A 19,536-nucleotide genomic window follows, 5' to 3' on the forward strand; every position below is an offset into this window, starting at 1 on the left:
AGGAAATGTTTGCCTACCACCATCTGAGTGTGGGTTAAAATCCAAGATACACACACTGAGTGAAATGAGTCAGAAAGAAAGAGACAGACATAGAGATTGTACTCATATGTGGAATATAAAGTAGCTGAGAGGTACAAGCTTACTATGTTGCAATTTCTGGCAGATATTCCTCTGGACTTAGTTACTAAAATACAGAAATCCAAAACCGTGCGGCTGCTAGTGTGGCCTCTCTTCATTCTCGGCAATGGAAAATTATCAAATGCTTTCTTTTCAGCAGGTTGACTTTAGGGGGGAGAAACTCCAAATCAATAATAGTGAGTTTTTTGTTGAAATATTGAATATAATCAAAGTAAAGTGAAATTTATCAGTTACACATGTGGGGTAGGGGGCTGGGGAGGTGGGGGGAAGGTATACTGTGATTCTTGTTGGTGGAATATGTGCACTGGTGAAGGGATGGGTGTTTGAGCATTGTATAATTGAGACTTAAACCTGAAAGCTTTGTAACTTTCCACATGGTGATTCAATAAAAGAATAAATTAAAAAAAAATCCAAGATACAAAAAGCACGGCCAAAACTTAACGACAACAACAAAAATCAACCCTATCAAAAAATGCGGAGATGTGATGAACAGGACCATCATCCAAGGTCACATACACTGATGGTCAGTAGGGATATGAAAAAATGTTCTGCATCACTGACCACCAGGGAAATGCGAGTTGAAACAACATTGAGATATCTCACACCAGTGAATCTGACCAGTGAACGATGTCAAACTTTTCACACATCAGAAAGAATAAAAACAACTAATGTTGGAGTGAATATAGTGGAAAAGAAACCATCTATTGCTGGTGGAAATATTGACTTTTTTCCAGCCCAAATTAGGAAACAATCCAAGAGTCTAAGAACAAATGACTGGATAAAAAAAATTTTGGGATAGGGGCTGGAGCGACGGCCGACCCGGGTTCAATCCCCAGCATCCCATATGGTCCCCTGAGCACTGCCAGGAGTAATTCCTGAGTGCAGAGCCAGGAGTAACCCCTGTGCATTGCCAGGTGTGAGCCAAAAAGAAAAAAAAAATGGGATATATATATACGTCGTACAGTGAAATACTACTCAGCTATGAGAAGACGAAGTCATGGAATTTGCCCCTGTGTGGCTGGAACTACAGTATCAGGCTAAGTGAGGTCAACCAGAATGAGGACAGATATAGAATGATCTCTGTCACACACGAAATAAAGCTTAGCAAGGGCTTCAAGCACCAAAAGCAACAGAGTACGAGCTAGTCCACAGAATGGAGCCTACCATGAGAGAGATGTCGGAAAAATGGAGGAGGGCTGGGGAGGGGGAGTTGAGCAGGGGTTCCTGTTTCTGGAACGACAGTGAAAGGAAGCAGACAGTCTGGTGAGGAGGGATGGTTGTGTTGCAATGTTGCATACATGAAACCCTACCATTAACATTACTGTAAATCATGATGACTAATTTTTTTAAAGAGAGATATGATAGTTAAACATTCAGTAAACAACGCTGAAATAATGAATCCTGAACTAACAACTAAACTGAAAAAGGCGCCTGTCAAGAAAGCAGGCTGTAAGGGGAGGGAACCTGGGAACCTGGATGTCTAAAATCCAGCCATAAATTAACTTTGGCAATCTGTGAAAGGAATGGCATAAAAATATTCACTGCAATGCTTCAGATGGCGTCTGGGTAGTTAGAGAATTAGGGAAAGGAGCAGTTTTTGCCTTCTAATATTACTACCCATTCTTTTCCTTTTTGGGAGAGGAGGGGAAGAAGGGAGGAAACACCTGGCCAGGCTCTGTGCTTGCTCCTGGCTCTGCACTCAGGGATCACTCCTGGTGGGCCTAGGGGAGCCTGATGCCCAGGGTCAGAAGCATATGAAACAATATGCTCGCTATACTATTGTTACAGAAGCATATGAAACAATATTACCCGCTCGCTATACTATTGTTCTGGCCCCTGATGACTAACACTTGTTATTGTAAATTACATTTAATTATCTGATACCGTCATGTGCAGCATTACAAATGCTATTTGGGCCATGTACATTTCAGGTGTGGTCTGTTTTACACACCTGATCAGGTGAAGCACACGAACGTTTTTCATTTTAAAAAAAAATATATATATATATATATCTTAAGTACTTACCTACACCAAACTCTTTAGAATGAGAGGCAGCGCGTGATTCAGTTATGTTATTCTCCAAGCGGCCACTTTCATAACACTGGAAGGAAATAAAACATTACAGTTTATAGAAGAGAAAATAAATGTTTTATTAAATATTTAAATTAAATTGCTAAGTGTCAGATACTGAAGACAGGCTATTTGGGATCACAAAAAAACAAACAAACAAACAAAAAAAAACCTGTGATAATAGTAAAGGATAAAGGACCAAGTGGAAATTAAAGGGAAAGTGATAGATTTACACATTGTTCCAAATCTAGAGATTGGCTCGGTGGTAGAACTGCCCTGCAACTCTGAGGCCCTAGGCTTCATTCCAGACAAGGGTGGGAGCAATCCTCAAGCACTACATCAGGAAGAGACCCAAAGCACAGCCAGGTGCACAGTAAAAACAATAAAAGCAAACAGAAGCTTCAAAAGACTTAAGACGACACATATTGCATTTAAATAAAAAACAAAAACCAGGACACAAAATTCTGTTTGCATTAAAGAGGGAGAAAATGAAGAGAAAGGACAAAGAGTGTCCATCCAGGGACCCACCTGCTCACTTCTATTCCACATTCTGTATTTAACAGAGACCTTCTTAAACTGTATTTTTTATTTATAGTAATAAATAATAGTTTATTAATATTTATAGGAAAAGCTGTGGAACAGACACTTCACTCCAATCCTAGTCAGAAATGATATGGCGGGGAGGGCCTTAGAGGGGAGGAGAGTTCATGCCATGCACATGTGAGGCCCTGGGTGCAAGCCCCAGCACTTTATCTATAACCCACACACCAGCACTACCTGCTATGGCCCTGGTGGCTACCAGGTCAGACCACCCTGGGAAAGGAACTGAGCACCAAGAGGCACGAAGTATAAAATTTACTCCTGGCTCTGTACTCAGGAATTACTCCCAGCAGTGCTAAGGGATCATATGGGATGCAGGGAATCGAACTCGGGTCAGTCGCGTGCAAGGCAAGCTCCTTACCCGCTGTGTTATCGCTCTGGCCCTCATTTTTCTAAAATTAAAACAGAAGTTAACACCACCACCAGCAAAACACATTACATGAATAAAAACCCGCCTGTGCTGCCAGGAAAGGAAGCTCACAGCACTTCATTAAGCACCGGGACTATGATGCCATTAACTCACTTCCTAAATGGCCGAGTCAGGAAGCCTTTGCACCCTTAAAGAACCACTAAACCAACAGATCATACCTCTCCTATCACCCCCACACACTGCCGGACCAGCTACAGATATGGTGGAATCCCAAAACTCATTAACCAGAAAAAAAAAAAAAAAAAAAGACTTTTGAGTAAGTAGGCACCCAACTGCTACAGGATGATGGGAGTAACATAAAGGAGTCACGTTCTGGGCCAAAGCAATAGCACAGTGGGGAGGGCCGTCTGTCTGCTTTGCACACACGGACCTGAGTTAGATACCGGCATCCCAGATGGTCCCCTGAGCACCACCAAGAGCGATTCCTGAGGACAGAGCCAGGGGTAAGCAGGAATGATCCCATGTGCTCCTGCTCCAGTGACAAATCAAAGGTCCATCTCTCTATCGAAGAAACTAAGCTTCACCCAGTGACCACTATTAATTACGCCCAATGCCCCCAAGTAAAGAAAAGATTGAAGAGGGATAAACAGTGCTAAAACAATTAGGCATACTGAGGAGAAAAATCCATTCAATTCAAAACACTGAAGATTCAGAGCCTCGATCCAGAAATACAGAGGAAGAGCTCAGTGGGCTGGAGTAGTGTAATTTGCACGCTGGGCCCTGGGTTCAATTCCTGAAGCCAAGCTAGCAAAGGTCTCTGCGCACTCCAAGAAACATTCAGGGGCCAGAGGGACCGCTGGTGGGTGGAGGGATAGCTCAACAGGCTTTGCATGCCAAAGGGCCAAGTTTGAGTCCCAGTATGGCACAGTTCCCTAAACACTGACAAGTGTGGGCCCAAAATAAAAACAAGTGAAATATTAAAATAAATGGTTGGGACCGGAGTGAAAATACAGTGGGTAGGGCACTGGACTTGCAAGCAGCCAACCAGGATTCAATCCCCAGCGTCCATATGGCCGCCCAGCACTGCCAGGAGTCAATTCCCGAGGGCAGAGCCAGGAGGAAGGAAGGGCAGAGGGGAGGAAATGTTTAACCCATAGGAATAGAATTTTTCTGTCTATGAGTTTGCGTGAAAATTTGAAAAGGAAAAAGAAAAGAAAGAAAAAAAAGAAGAGAGAAAAATGTGTTCTCGGGGGTGGAGAGATAACTCACAGGGCTAGAATACATGCTTTGGCAGGTAGTGGGACATGGTCAAGGAGCATCTCAAGGATGCAATTAAACAGATCTAGAATGTGAAAGTGTAGGGCCAGAGAGATACAATAACACAACAGGATAGCGCACGTACTTTGCCCTGTATCTGATCCTCTGAGCACTAAGCTGGGAGAAGCCCCCTACTCTGTGAGGTGTGGCTCAAAAAGACCAAAATCAAACCAAACAAAAACAAAACAAAACAAAAAAACAATTGTGTTTATAATGAAACACTTTGTATCCCCTTAGAAAAAAAACATCAATACACAAATGTGCCAAGTCTCACTGACCATAAAACACTTCATGAAGCAAGGTTAAGCAAATTAACAGGGCCATTACGTAACCTAGTCTTGAAACCACTGAGAATTCACGTCACTCCTTCGAACCATGTACTTATGTTGTCCCGTGTACCTTACTGAACCTGGGGGAGTGGAGAAATTACTCCCCAGCCCAATCCTTACTGGGCTAGAATCCCGTCACCTCACCCCAGCAATAGTCTAACAGCCTCCCTGATGCACCATGCACTAGATTCACCACTGAACTGCACGTGCCACGCAGTCAGATGCACAAAAACATCCAGGGCCTGTGAGTTTCTCCAGCCTACTCAGCTTCCTCTTCCAGCTAAACTGCAAAGTGGCTAAGGGCTGAGTGGCTGAGCCCAGGAGAAATCAGTGCAGAACATGGAGCCCAGCCCTGGCCTTAGGGCTAACGAGAGGCCTGAAGTCGGAAATAGGATGCCGTCACTGAAGCCTGCATAAACTGTAGAGAAAGTTAGCAGGGCAGGAAATGAGCTTATGTATACCTGAAAATTTCATGCCTTAAAACAGGGTGAGAATAAAAGAATTAAACAACATAGAGGTAGTTTTTAAAAGAAGGTATACAAGCTGGGTTGATTCCCAACACCTATTATGGTCTCTGAGCACTGTCAGGAAAATGCCCTGAGTAATGCTGGGTGTGCCCCACCCATCAAGCCTCCCAAAATTTACATTTATATGCAAATCCAACTGCAGATGGAAGAATATATAAACAAAACCTAGGGAGTTTTCATACAGAAATAAAAAAGAAATAAATAACCAAAGCACGAATACTTGTGCCTTCATCACAATCCGTGACCCTCTTTGCAGGGAGAAATAAAAAAATGAAGGGGCGGGAGCGACAGTACAGTGGGGGAAGGGGCACTTGCCTTGCACACAGCAGACCCGAGCTTGATTCCCAGGATCCCATATGGTTCCCTGAGCCCACCAGGAGTGATCCCTGAGTGCAGAGCTAGGAGTAAACTCTGAGGATTGCCAGGTGTGGCCCCCAAACAAAAAATAAATTAAAAATAAAATTAAAACAATCAAAAAGATAGTTCAAAGGGCTAATGATATGTTTCACACGCTCTGATCCCCAACACCACATCATCTCCCACACTCCCCTAGAGTAACCCTTATTTCCTGGGTTTAACTCTGTAAAACTGACTGCATTAACATACCTTTTTAGAAAGTCCAAGATCACCTTTCTTGGGCATAAATCCAGGGTCTAAATCATTGGACTCAAGAAGTTTCTTAGTTGGTTTTCTCTGACGTTTACTTTCATAATTTCCTGGAATGCATGCATCTTTTTATTAGATGATTTTTAAATGGACACAGGCTAGTTAAAAACATCTATAGATCACACAAAGAATGTATCACCCTATTTTTGGCATTTTCCTCATCATCTTCTGGGGAGCAACACAGTAAGCACTTGTTAACTCTAAATCTTTTTTTGGGGGAGGGGGAGAACGACAGTTCTCATAACAGACACAAAGGTGAGAATTTTTTATCAGCATACATGTATATATGCTTATATGTGATATATATGTCTATATGATAAAACAAGGAAGAAATCCAAAAGGCAGAATCACCATTAGAGTAATTGATGACAAGAATAAAATGACAATAATAATAATAATAAAAATAAAATGACAAATGAAATCCAGTGGGCTTTGACTCTGGGCTGAATTGTCCAGGGTTACAATTTCTATTCTTCCTGAAATGAAAGCACACTGATTTTGCAGCAGTATTCTTAAGAACTCTCTAGACGTTCGCACATATTAATGAAATCATTAACTTCCTTTACTAGTCTTTTAAAAGTTTTTGAATTCTGCCTTTCTTGATTAAGACTAATCAGGGACTTCATTTCCTACAGGAAAAAGCCTACTGTTGGGAATATAAACAAGTTTTCCTGGGCCGTATATAAAATTAGAGCTGTGGGTTTCTCACTAGGTGAGCCTACACAAAGCCTGATGAGCACAAAGCAAGGACCTTCAAGGGAGTGTCTCAAGCTGCCTCCCTAGGGATGGGGCGAGTGGCATCACTACGTTCTCCCTCACAGGGGCAGAATCAAGCCCAGAGTAGGGAACTTCCCGGGGCACATATGGATAGCAAAGCCAGGCTCTGACGCATCATACAGCACCGTGCCCCTGCCAAAGCCTTGTTAGTCGGGGTGAGGAGCAACAACCTGGCAAGAAGAGCAGTTTTAACCACCTCTTGGACAACGCGCCTCCCGCTCCTGTTAGTGACTATAACCAGTTAGCCAACACGGGTGCTTTGGATTCTGGAGGACTTTAAAAACAAGTAGGGTTTGCTCTGTTCCCTCCCGACTATCCAAGAATACACAGTAACGTCTGCGTCCACTACAACATCCCCCTGTACACACTGCGACCCCATTGCGTCTTACCTGGGGTTTTAACTAGCAATTCCTCAGACTCAAGGGCAGGCCGTGGCGAGACTTCCGGAGCCACAGGCACAGACAAGGTCAGCTGTGGCAGCTCAGCATGTCCACCTCCGAGTTCGGACTGAGCCAACGGCCCTTCCAAAAATGGAGCCTCCCTTTCAAGAACTGGAGGCTCTTCTTTGGTTGAAATCAAAGCATTCTCATCCACCTGCTTGTTCTGAGTACTAGAGCGACATCGGGCTATAAGGTTTTCTTCTTCACAGCGGGAACTTACCTAAGAGGAAGCAGAAACAGAAGCCATAGGATGAAGTTGTTGCACACTGAGGTCCAGAGTGAACTACACTCAGAAGCGAGGGGAACTCTGACAGGTGCATTAAGTGGACATCAAACTAAGCAGCATACACCAGACTCAAAAGGACAAACACTATATGAGTCCATTGACACGAAGCACCTGAATAATCACCATAGACACAGAAAACAGAAGGGTGGGACCCAGGCGCTAAGGGGGAAGATGGTGATACTTTTTAACGGGTACAGGCAAAGGGTGTGGTGTTGGATCACAGCGTGCCGGAAACCCTGTTACTAACAGCACTGGAAATCACAGAGCCTAAAATAATGATGGTAATAAAGCCATCATTATAAATATTTATATCACTAAAGAGTCCAGGAAGGGGTCCATGCTTGGCACATGTGGGGACTACATTCAATCCCTCCTGAGCCCTGCACGGTGTAGCCCTGGAGGTCCCCACGCCTGCTGGACTGGCCTTGATGGTCCCTGGATCTCAGGAACCAAGCAGCTCCCCTTTCTCAGGCCCGAGCTCTCAACTGCCAGGTCTGGTTGACGCAGTACCTCTGGCAGTGGCCCCCAACACAGAAAAAAACAAAAAGGGGGTGGTAGCAGTAGTGTGGTAGGGAGCTTGCCTTGCAACCAGGGTTCGATTCCTGGCACCCTATATTGGCCCCCCAAACCCATGGAGTGACCCCTGAGTGCAAAGCCAGGATGAACACCTAAGAATCAGGAATGGCCCAAAAACAAAAGATAAGCACACACAAAAAGTTAAACATTACTTTTCAGTAGTTTAAGAGTTTTCACTATTTTCTAATATTCCTTATTTAAAAAAAAAAAAAAAACAGATTCCAATTAAGGAAGGAAATTGCTATCACATGAAAACTGGAGGCCCGAACAGAAGGGTCCAGAAAGGAAGCCCGAGAGACCTCATAATACTGGAACATACCTTGTGCACCTGTTCCTGTAACTTTTTTTGTTTTTTCTTAGGAGCAAAGATCTGATCATATTCTTCTGTATATTCCAGAAGCCACTTGCTTGGCTTCCTAAGGCGTTTCTTCTCTGTCCGAACAGCTGAAAGACGAGAAGTTAATACATTTTTAAGCAAAATTTTAGAGGACATAGTTTTCATTCAATAGTCATAATCGCAAGATACAGAAATGCGAAGTCATATATAGCAAAAGACTCTGGCTTAAGATAACAGAATAAAAAAAAAAATGGAAAAGCACATCCTATGCAGAAGATGGAGAAGGGTTCTATCTCTTCCTCTCCTATGAGTAAAATGTATACATACTATGAGATACACACATACACACATTTATATAACATATATACACATATCTATACATACATATACAAAACGCACACATATACACAACACATACACAAACAAAGAACCATAAAGACTAAATTTAAAATGTATGATAAAACTTAGATTCAACCAAGGAGCTAGATTTCAGTAAACATGATTTGCATGCAAGAGGCCCAGGTTCAATCCCTGGATTACAAACAGGTGTGGCCCCCAAACAAATAAGAGCAAAAACAAAATGGGGGAAGGAGGTGGACAGGGACTAAGAAATACATATACACATATATATATAAAATCATCAAACATAATTACATGTCAAAAACAATGTATAGTATTCCAAAGACATAAAATAATAACGAAGAATTTGGGCATACAGGGGTCAAAGGAATAGTACAGCAGGTGGGGCATTTGCCTTCCATGCAGTCAACTGGGGTTTGATCCCCGGCATGCCACATAGTCCCCAAGCCCGCAAGTTCCCAAGCAGACCTTTGTTTATATAAATTAACTTTTCTGGTTTGTGGGCCACCCTTGACAGTGCTCAGGGTTACTCCAGACTTGAAGTTTGGGGGTCACTCCCAGTGGTGGTCAGGAAACCTTGTGGTGCCAGGTATGAACACAGGGATCCCCCCCAGGCAAACCCTGACTCCAGTGCTTTGAGCCATCTCCCTGGTTGGCAATGCTGTCCCTGCTTGAAAATATTTGAGGTCAGTCATTTTCATCCCAGGAGCAGCAAAATCAAATAAATGCCCACAAGGTGCAACATACAGTCTACTCAAGCAGGAAGCGGCCTCTCTGGCTCAGAGGCCTTCTCGAGAAGCTGATGCCGCTGAGTCAGGCAATGCTGGTTCTCTGCAGGGCAGGTGCACAAAGGCTCAGCACAACAAGCTGGGGCCCTGGGTTAGGAATAGATATGGAAAACGGTTTCTTTTCACTAACTATTCTAACTCTGGACGAGCAGAGGAAAATACCAAATTCATATTAATATGAGTTGAACACTTATGGTCATTTACAAACCTGCACATGGACTTTTTTTCTTCTTTTTGGGTCACACCCAGCGATAGTCAGGGGTGATGCTCAGAGGTTACTCCTGGCTCTGCACTTAGGAATTACTCCTGGCAATGCTTGGGGGACCATATGGAATGCTGGAGATGGAACCGAGGTCAGCTGTGTGCAAAACAACCACCCTATCCACTGTACTATCGATCCAGCCCCTGCACATGGACTTTTACAACAGCTTTATTCATTTTTACAGCAGCTTTATTTGAAACTGACAAAATTAAAAGCAACCAAGAGAGTCATGCCCTGGATCATCTTTCACTGGCCATGATCCAGAGACTCATAAATAAATCAACAAGATGCAGAGATTCTTTTGGAACCGCTCAAGTCTGAGCAGTCTGGGGCACCCCGGAAGATAAGGCGGGTGAGCCCAGCTCCAGCCCAAACAGAGCCCCAGCAACCAAAAACCTTCACACTTCACAATCACTGGACTCCACTACTCAGAACAAGCCTCATCCAGAAACTAACTCTGCTGAAAATCTCAGGTATCCAGGTTTTGTGACTGACTGAAATCTCCAGCTTCTCAAGGAGTCGGGAATGGGCTACCTCCCCCCATTTTCCTGGCAGTTAAAGATTTAACTCCAGCTGTATAACCTCGTTAAAATTTTGGACTTGGGGCTGGAGCAATAGCACAGCAGGTAGGGCGTTTGCCTTGCACGCAGCCAACCCGGGTTTGATTCCCAGCATCTCATATGGTCCCCTGAGCACCGTCAGGGGTAATTCCTGAGTGCAGAGCCAGGAATGACCCCTGTGCATCACTAGGTGTGACCAAAAAAAGAATTAAAATTTTGGACTTACTGGAACAACACCTCAAACTCTCCAACACTGATAAACCTAAGTAGCACTCCAGATTGAATGGGATGTAATGTAGAAGGCATCTGATCTCAAAATATCAACACAGAAGGTTTAACCCGTAACATTTTGCAATCTCTAGGTCCACGGTGAGATATACAATCTTCACTAACTTTCTTCTGAGAAAACATTTTTTGATCATTCTTTTAGAAAATTTTAACAAAAAATATAAAATAAATTGGGGCAGGAGCAATAGCACAGCGGGTAGGGCGTTTGCCTTGCATATGGCCGACTTGGGTTCGATTCCTCCGCCCCTCTCGGAGAGCCTGGCAAGCTACCAAGAGTACCCCGCCAGCCCAGCAGAGCCTGGCAAGCTCCCTGTGGCATATTCGATATGCCAAAAACAGTAATAAGTCTCACAATGGAGATGTTACTGGTGCCTGCTTGAGCAAACTGATGAGCAACGGGATGACAGTGCTACAATGATAAAATAAATTACTGTGGGCCTGCTATGGGGGCAGGCTTAAGGGTAGTTGGGAAAATTGGAGATAATGGTGGTGGGAAGGTAGAATGGTGGTGGGATTTGTGTTGGTATATTAAATGTCTGTAACAAATAGTCATGAACAACTTTGTAAACCAGTGTTTACAAAACGTGTAAGGGGAAAATAAAATTTGAAAAACTAAATAAATAAAATTAAATTAAAACAAAAAAGCAACCAAGAATGGGCTGGCGATTAGAGAAGTGAACAATAGACTATTCTGGCAATGGAATATTATCAAGACTTGGAAAGGAACTGCGACATTAAAGCTATGGGAAGGCACAGAGGAAACGGAAATGCTCGGGAACAAGTAAGACAAAATTAAAGGTCCCTGAAGTAGTAATTCCAACTAAATGACATTCTAAAAAGTGACACAATCACAGGACAGAACAGTTGGCAAGCAGAACCAGCATGTTGCCAGGCAGAACACAGGATGACCCGTGGGACAGTGAAAGGCTCTAATGGCTACATGTCATCATGTACATGTCTAAACCCACAGACTCACAAAACCAAAGACAAACCCCAAGGTCAATTGAGGACCATGGGGGAGGGCTCACTGGCTGTGACAAATGCATCGCCCTGTTTGGGATACTAATAAATGGGGGTACTCTCAGGGAATATATGGAAAATATGGGTTATACCGGAGCTGGAGTGATAGCACAATGGGTAGAGCGTTTGCCTTGCACGTGGCCGACCCGGGTTCGATTCCCAGCATCCCATATGGTTCCCTGATCACTGCCAGGGGTAATTCCTGAGTGCAGAGCCAGGAGTAACCCCTGTGCATTGCCAGGTGTGACCCAAAAGCAAAAAAAAAAAAAAAAAAAAGAAAGAAAGAAAATTTGGGTTATACCTTCTCCAATTTTTCGATAAGCCTAAGACTGGCCTGAATACTAAGTCCTACATCAGTGGCCTTCAGCGGCCAGCATGGCTTTGCACTTGCTTGGCTCAAGGGTTTCATCCCAGCACCACCACCACCAAAATAATCTGAAACTATTATGTTGGATGTAAGGTTCTAACCTTACAGATTTCCCAAAATCCTTGCGGGACCAAACCCAGCAGTCAACTGGTATTTTCTTAGACAATAAACGGGTCACTGACCCACATCAAAAATTTTTCCTTGCACGTTATTTTGAAAGAAGTTAAAACCACAAAAGTCAAAATACATAAAATACTTTCCAATGAGTCAAGAGTGGCAGGCACACCAGGAAGGAGCCAAGGATCGGAGGGTTCAGCCCTGAAGGCTCCCATCACTGCAGGACCAGAGAGGATCCGCATCCTCAGGCCCTGGTCATCTCCATTTCCCCGGTGCATTCCATACCTTCTAACTCCTGATAATATTCCATTGACAGAGAGTCACTGGGAGTGGCCCCCTGACCACCACACCTAGAAATGCTCAGGGTTACCCTGGCTCTTTCCCCAGGAACTACTACTCCTGGAGATGCTCAGAGGACCGTAAGGGATACCAGGAATCGAACCTGTGTCGGCTGCATGCAAGGCAAGTGCCTTACCTGCTGTGCTATCTCTCCAGCCCTTGAAAAATCTCTTGGAGGAAAGAGATCATGTATGTGTATTTGTAGTGATGACAGCAGGTGATGACTTAAGACGCTATCAAGAAAAGTACTCACAAACATCCACGGCTCTTGGTAGCAGAACCAAAGTAATGAGCAGCACCAGCAGGTTCTTTTGCACAAGGCGCTGTTCAGCCATTCCTGCAGCACTATCCTCACCTCCCCGCAAACGCAGTAATCAGGCGCACATTTTATAAATAACGTGATAGGGCTCCAAAGAGAACACTGCTCTTTCCATGCACGGTCAAGTCACTCCATTATGACTTGAAAGAGGGCAAGGCCCCGGTTCCAAACATATACATCAAAACTAAAAATGCACTGGATTCTTCTCACCAAACCTCTGCAATAGCAATAACACTACCGCCTCCCTCAAACCCCATTCCTGATCCCACTAACTGGGCCCCCACCCAGAAAGGAACGGTAGCTCACTCTCTCGTCTGCCTGGTGGGGTCAATAGACCCCATTTTCTTCCTTTTGCTCTCCAAGCTGCAGTCCTGTACTCTGACTTCATGTCCACCTGTCTCAGTACCCTCCAGGCCCAGCTCTGTATTTCCTTGAGTTAAACAAGGCAACAAGCAACCAAACCAAAATCCTAGAAATCAATGTGACCCTTGGTACCTGACCCCCAATCAGGTGTCTGAGTACAGGCATCTCTCCTCAACAAAAATCACACCAAATCACCCTTGACACTAAGGAAGGTTCTGTAAAATCCCAATGTGACTGTGATGTGCGTCATTTCCACTGGACTACACCCACGCCCACTTCTCCATGGACTGTCTATGATTCTGTGCCACAAAGGCAGAATTGACTGTCAGACACTGCACATCACAAAATCTCAAATTACTACTATTTTGCCCTTTAAGAAAAGTTTAGGCAACTTTCACATTGAATGAACGGGTACCACACGGTAAAATAAAATAGCTTGATTACGGGGGAATGACTTCCAACTGAACGCGTCAAATGCCTGTTTCAGACAACTCCTTCTGCCACAGGTCTCATCCTCACCCCCAGGCCTGCCATCGCTGAACCTACCTCCATGGCTCACCCAGTCAATCCACTTCTGAGTGAAAAAAGCCCATATTATTCATCGAGGGGCTGGAGAGAGTAGAGGTGGTAAGGTGCTTGCCTTACATGCCTTGGACTCAGCCCTGAATATGCCACAAGCAACCCGGGGTCATTCCTAAACACAGAGCCAGGAGTAAGGCCCCCCCCCCCCCCGCATCCCCAGACACTCACATGTGTGGCCCTAAACGGCCCCTCCTCCAAGTGTCCAAATTACTGACCCATTCCACGCAATTTATAAACAGGCAGACAGAGGCCTGAAGAAAGTGATTTACCAGTGACAGTAAACAGAGTATGGGAATGAAAGAGGAAAATTACCCTTTGGATAATGATGAGAAGTAGTAAAGGCGATGAAAGCCAGTGGGACAAAGAAATCCCACAAGCCCCAGTACATGGCATCCAGCATGCCACTACCGCATCTGCAGGCAAACAGCCATGTGTCCCTACCATACAGCCAAGACCTACAGTGGAGACTGCCGCCATCACTGCTCCCAGAAAGGCAGCCATAGCTTTACACTCACACTCACTCCAGTCAGCCAGGCCCACGAGTAGCCAGGGCAAACCTGTTCCATAAGAAGGGGTCAGGGGTCCTAACCCTGGTGCTTCACGCAGAGAAACCCCAGCAGCTCTGCTGCATGTGATTCCTGAGCTACGAGCAAGTCCATCTCCGGCTGCACCGCCAACCATGGCTATGACCCCCAGCACACACCATGGTAGGAAATGTAACCTCAGAGAACATATGCGGGAGCACCGCAAGTATGATGACTGGCAAGTCATCACAACTGCTAATGTGGGAGGACAGCCGAAACTACCGGGCGGACCAACTGATGAATGGACAACAAAATATGCGCTGGATTCACACACTGAACAGGATTCATCCACAGGAGTAACACAATATTGATACATAAGCCATAAAAACCTGATGCTTCTCTCTCTCTCTCTCTCTCTCTCTCTCTCTCTCAATTCTAATCATATAAAATCTCCAGAAAAAGCCAAATGTGATAGAGACCTTCCTGGCTTGGCAGAAATGTTTATGTGGAAGGAGCCCTGAGGATGGGAGAGAGCTCAAAAGGCAGGAGCGCACGCTCTGTATGCAGGAAGCATGATCCCCGAACACCACCAGGAGCCACCACAAGCGTAAGTATGGCCCGTCACCAAATCAGCAGAAATGGCAAAGCAAAGGGAGGAGTGTGTGTCTGTGTGTGTGTTTGTGTGTGTGTGAGGGGGGGGTGCAGCATGAGGGAGATAAACGTACACACAGAAAAGCACAAAACAGGGGCCGGAGCAATAGCACAGGGGTAGGGCATATATCTGCCTTGCACGCGGCTGATCCAGGTTCGATCCCCAGCATCCCACATGGTCCCCCAGCACCGCCAGGAGTAACTCCTGCGTGCAAAGCCAGGCGTAACCCCTGAGTATTGCTGGGTGTGACCCAAAAAGGAAAAAAAAAAAAAAAGGAAAAGAAAAGCACAGAACAGACAAAAGCCTAACATAACAGGAAGTCATTTCTACCAATAATTTGAGAATCTTTATTCTTTTACTAATTGTTAGCGTAACAACACTAGCCAACAGATATTCAGATACAACACAATTCCTATGAACTCCTATCTGGCAGACACTGACAAGCTACATTAAATGAGACTAAATTTAATATTGAAATGCCAATATTACTTTGAAAAAGGACCAAATTGGAAGACCTTGTAGTTTCTTATTTTACTTTCAAAATTATTTCATTGCCACAAAGATAATTAAGACCTCTTTGTGGAGGTGTTGGAAAGATGGCTCAAGGGGCTGAAAGCACACTATCCATACAGGAGGCCCAGATTCAAGGGCCGGGTTCTTCAATCCTGGGCATCGTCACATTTTCTCCCCACCCCCCTTCCCCAAACAGTGAAGCGACTTCAGCACAGAGCCTCTCTCAAGTACTCCCTGAACACCAACGCATGGAATTACCAACTGACCCAGCAATTCCACTCTTATGAATAAACACTGTAGAATGAGAGACAGTCGCACGAAACATTGCAAAAGAATCCTCGTAAGAGCATTTGTTCTGAAGAGCATTCTGTTTAACACAAATGTCCACCAGATGATGAAAGAATAAAGTCTGTTCATACAATAAACCTTTTTTTTTTTTTTGGCTTTTTGGGTCACACCTGGCTATGCTCAGAGGTCACTCCTAGCTCTGCACTCAGGAATTACTCCTGGCGGTGCTTAGGGGACCATATGGGATGCTGGGAATCAAACCTGGGTCAGCCGAGTGCAAGGCAAATGCCCTACCCGCAGTACTATCACTCCAGACCTGCTTTCTTTTTTTTTTTTTGTAAAACCATTTTTAAGATAAGGAAATGAATCATGATGAATGCCAGCAAGATGGCAGGATAGACATACCCACAGTTCCCTTCAGAGAATCACACAGACGAATCAAAATGCGACTATGAGGAGCCAGAGTGGTAGTACAGCAGGGAGGATATTCGCCTTGTACACAGCCTACCCAATCTCCAGTGCACGTATGGCCCCCGAGCCTGCAAGGAGTGATCCCTGAGTACAGAGCCAGGAGTAAAAACCCTGATCATCACTGAATGTGGCCCAAAATAAAAACAAAGCCTGCTATGAGTACTCCAGAAAGCAGTTAATGGGACAGAGAGATGCCGTAAAGGGTAAGGCTGTACATGCAGCTAACCCTGGCTGGACCCTAATGGTCCACTGAGTACCACCGGGATTGATCCCTGAGCACAGAGCCAGGATGGTGCCCTAAGCACAGTCAGGTGTGGCACAGCCTAGACACCCGCCTCAAAAAGAAAAAAGAGAAAGAGAGAAAAAGAAAATCACCCTGGTGCCATGTAATCTCATCAACGGCCAAGACCCAGAGACTATAAACTAAAGCTCCCAGAAGAGAGCGCCACAGAATTTCCTGGAGCTCTCACACTCTGTCTCACTTATCAAAAGTAGAACACATCTGTTTGGTTTTAACATACTTGTTTGTATTCTCTTAAATTTGGGCTTAAATGGCTCCAGAATGAAATACAGCAACCTTCAGACACTTCCCCTTATTGTGGTGGGAAGGTGCTCGGTGGTGGGATTGGTGTTTGAATGTTATCTGTAATGAACTACTGTGAACTACTTTTATGAAAATAAAATATATATATATGCATATATATAAAAAGAAAAAGTTAAGAAGCTGTCTTACCAAAGTCAAGTGTGAAGCTAAGAACAATAGTACCACCAAAACGACGGGGTCCAGTCGCTTCCCCAGACTGCCATTCCCAGAGAGTTTAACGATTTAGGGGGAAAGGAACGGTGTGCTGCATTTCTTCCACTCAAGAGATTAGTGGGGTTACCCTAAGGACCAGCATCTGTCTAACCACCAAGAGGACGCACATCATTTGGATGCCTAGGTGACACTGAGAACAGAGGACATAAAGCTGCAGAATGACAGGCCGGTGAGAAGGCAGAAAGGAGCCAGCACACTCAGTGAGAACTTGGTGGGAGCCACGAGTTCGGGGCCTTTTCTCTAGACTAGCAGGGAAAGGCACGGAGTGAGCATTTGGCCATCAGGACCTTTGGAGACCTGCCCAAGGAACTGGTACTCTTGCCAGCTGGATGCAGCAGATGGGGAGCTGGCATACTTTGAGTAGTCAGGGGCCACCAAGAACCAGAGAAAGGTGTGTTGCAATAGCACGAGTGAGCCTGCAATACTGCAGAAAGACACCAGAGGGAGCCAAATGTTAAGAGGGAGGGGGCAGGTGTGGAAATCAACTAACCCTTCTAGGAAATTAATTACACACGGGCAAAGAGCTATCCAGTCTACACAAAAGGTTTCAGGTGTTAAGAATCTCTAGTTGAATTGATGTAAAGATTCCCACCCCACCCCATTTATGAAACCACTTCACAAAGACGGAGAGATGTGGTTTACCCAAAAGCATAAAAGAGACAAACATTCCAAAAGGTCAAAATACATCCCTAAAACTCATTGAAAATCACTGAAAATGATTATTTTGAGCAGCTCAGTAAGATGTGAGAACAAAGAAAACAAAGGGAAAAAAATAAAAACAATATAAATAAGGACTGGAACGACAGCATGCGGCGTCCCTCTTGGAGAGCCCGCAAGCTCCCCGTGGCATATTCGACATGCCAAAAACAGCAACAAGTCTCACAATGGAGATGTTACTGGTGCCCATTCGAGCAAATCCATGAGCAACGGGATGACAATGATACAGTGAATATAAATAAACAACAATATCAACAAAGAGGGCCCAGAGGGAGGACAGCAGTAAGACACTTGATTTTTGTGGGATCCGTTGCATCCCACAGGGTACCCTGAGCCCCACCAGAAGCAATTCCTGAGTGCACAGCCAGCAGTAACCCCTGAGGTTTGCCATGTGGACCCTTCCCACCAAAAAAAAAAAATAGTATTAACAAAGAAATAGAAACTTTTTATTCTTAAAATACATGGTTTTTCGTTTTGGGTCATCTTTTTATATATATTCTTTAAAATATACATACTGTAAAGAATTCTAGAGTTAAAACATACAATTGAGGGCTGAAGCGATAGCACAGCAGGTAGGGCGTTTGCCTTGCACGAGGCCGACCCGAGTTCGATTCCCAGCATCCCATATGGTCCCCAGCACCGCCAGGAGTAATTCCTGAGTGCAGAGCCAAGAGCAACCCCTGTGTATTGCTGAGTGTGACTCGAAAAGAAAAAAAACAACAACAACAACAACAACATACAATTGAATGGCAGACCACTAGAGGGCAAGAGCAGAGAATATAAAGCTAGAATATAAAGTTAGAATACACAAGTTCAAAGTATCTGAAATAAAGTCAGGAGGGAAAAAAATGAAAGAGAAAAGGAAAGGGACTCTGGAGATACTATCACATCAAGCAATAAGCACTTTATGGAAATTACAATGGGGTGGGGGAGGGGGATGCACACAGAGTTTATGTGAATAAATGATGACCCAAAATTCCCCTAAACCTAATATAGACATCCACATCGAGACGCCCAAGAGCTCCAACCAGGATGAACCCAAGAAGACTGTATCAAGTCCCGGTATAAATAAATCATCAAAGAATGTCTAAGTGGGCCTGTGGAAGGCAGTGAGAGAAGTAACTTGGTCAGGGATGCGGGAATCCGTATCAGCTTAAGGAGGGACTAACTTTTAGAAATCCAGTAGAGCAGAAAGGAATGGCACCATACATGCAGAGGGCTGAAATTTAAAAACTGTCAATCAAGAATATTATATTCAGTGCCCAAGGGACAGTGGGGTAAGGCACTTGTGCTGATTCCATCCCCAGCATCCCACAGGGCCCATCCCCCCTCCTACCACCACCACCACCACCAAGAGTAATTCCTGAGTGCAAAGCCAGGAGTAATCCCCCAAGCACCCTCCAGGCATGTCCCCAAAACAACAAAAAGAAGGAATCTTATATTCAGCAAAGTTGTCTTTTGAGAAGACAATTTGAGAGGTAAAAATGAGCTCCTAAGCATTACAAACTAAAATACTATGTATTAGGCTAAATGAATCCTACAAGTAGAAACAAAAATAACATTCAAAGATAACACTGACATCTATAGGATATGTACAAGTTACTGACTCAAGTAAGAAGATATAATAGGCTGTTTACTATACAATGATGTTTAATTAAGAATACAATTAAACATGAACATAAACAAATGTAACTAGAAAGAGTGAACAAAAATTATCTAGTCCCAAAATAACACTGGTAACAAAATGCTTGAAGCA

General features: G+C 44.3%; 1 protein-coding gene across 8 annotated transcripts in view; it reads right to left on the minus strand.

The window, feature by feature from the left end:
• Nucleotides 1–19,536, minus strand: part of NSD1 (nuclear receptor binding SET domain protein 1) — a 114,935-nt gene that overhangs the window by 34,414 nt on the left and 60,985 nt on the right. For all 8 annotated transcript variants that reach the window (XM_055128470.1, XM_055128465.1, XM_055128466.1 and 5 more), the window contains 4 exons: nt 8,416–8,540; nt 7,184–7,454; nt 5,958–6,067; nt 2,164–2,239 (listed from right to left, as the gene is read on the minus strand). In XM_055128470.1, coding sequence (XP_054984445.1) covers nt 2,164–2,239; nt 5,958–6,067; nt 7,184–7,454; nt 8,416–8,540 — 582 coding nt within the window. The remainder of the gene's footprint in view (nt 1–2,163; nt 2,240–5,957; nt 6,068–7,183; nt 7,455–8,415; nt 8,541–19,536) is intronic.

Source organism: Sorex araneus, chromosome 2, assembly GCF_027595985.1.
Source record: "Sorex araneus isolate mSorAra2 chromosome 2, mSorAra2.pri, whole genome shotgun sequence".
NCBI lineage: Eukaryota > Metazoa > Chordata > Mammalia > Eulipotyphla > Soricidae > Sorex > Sorex araneus.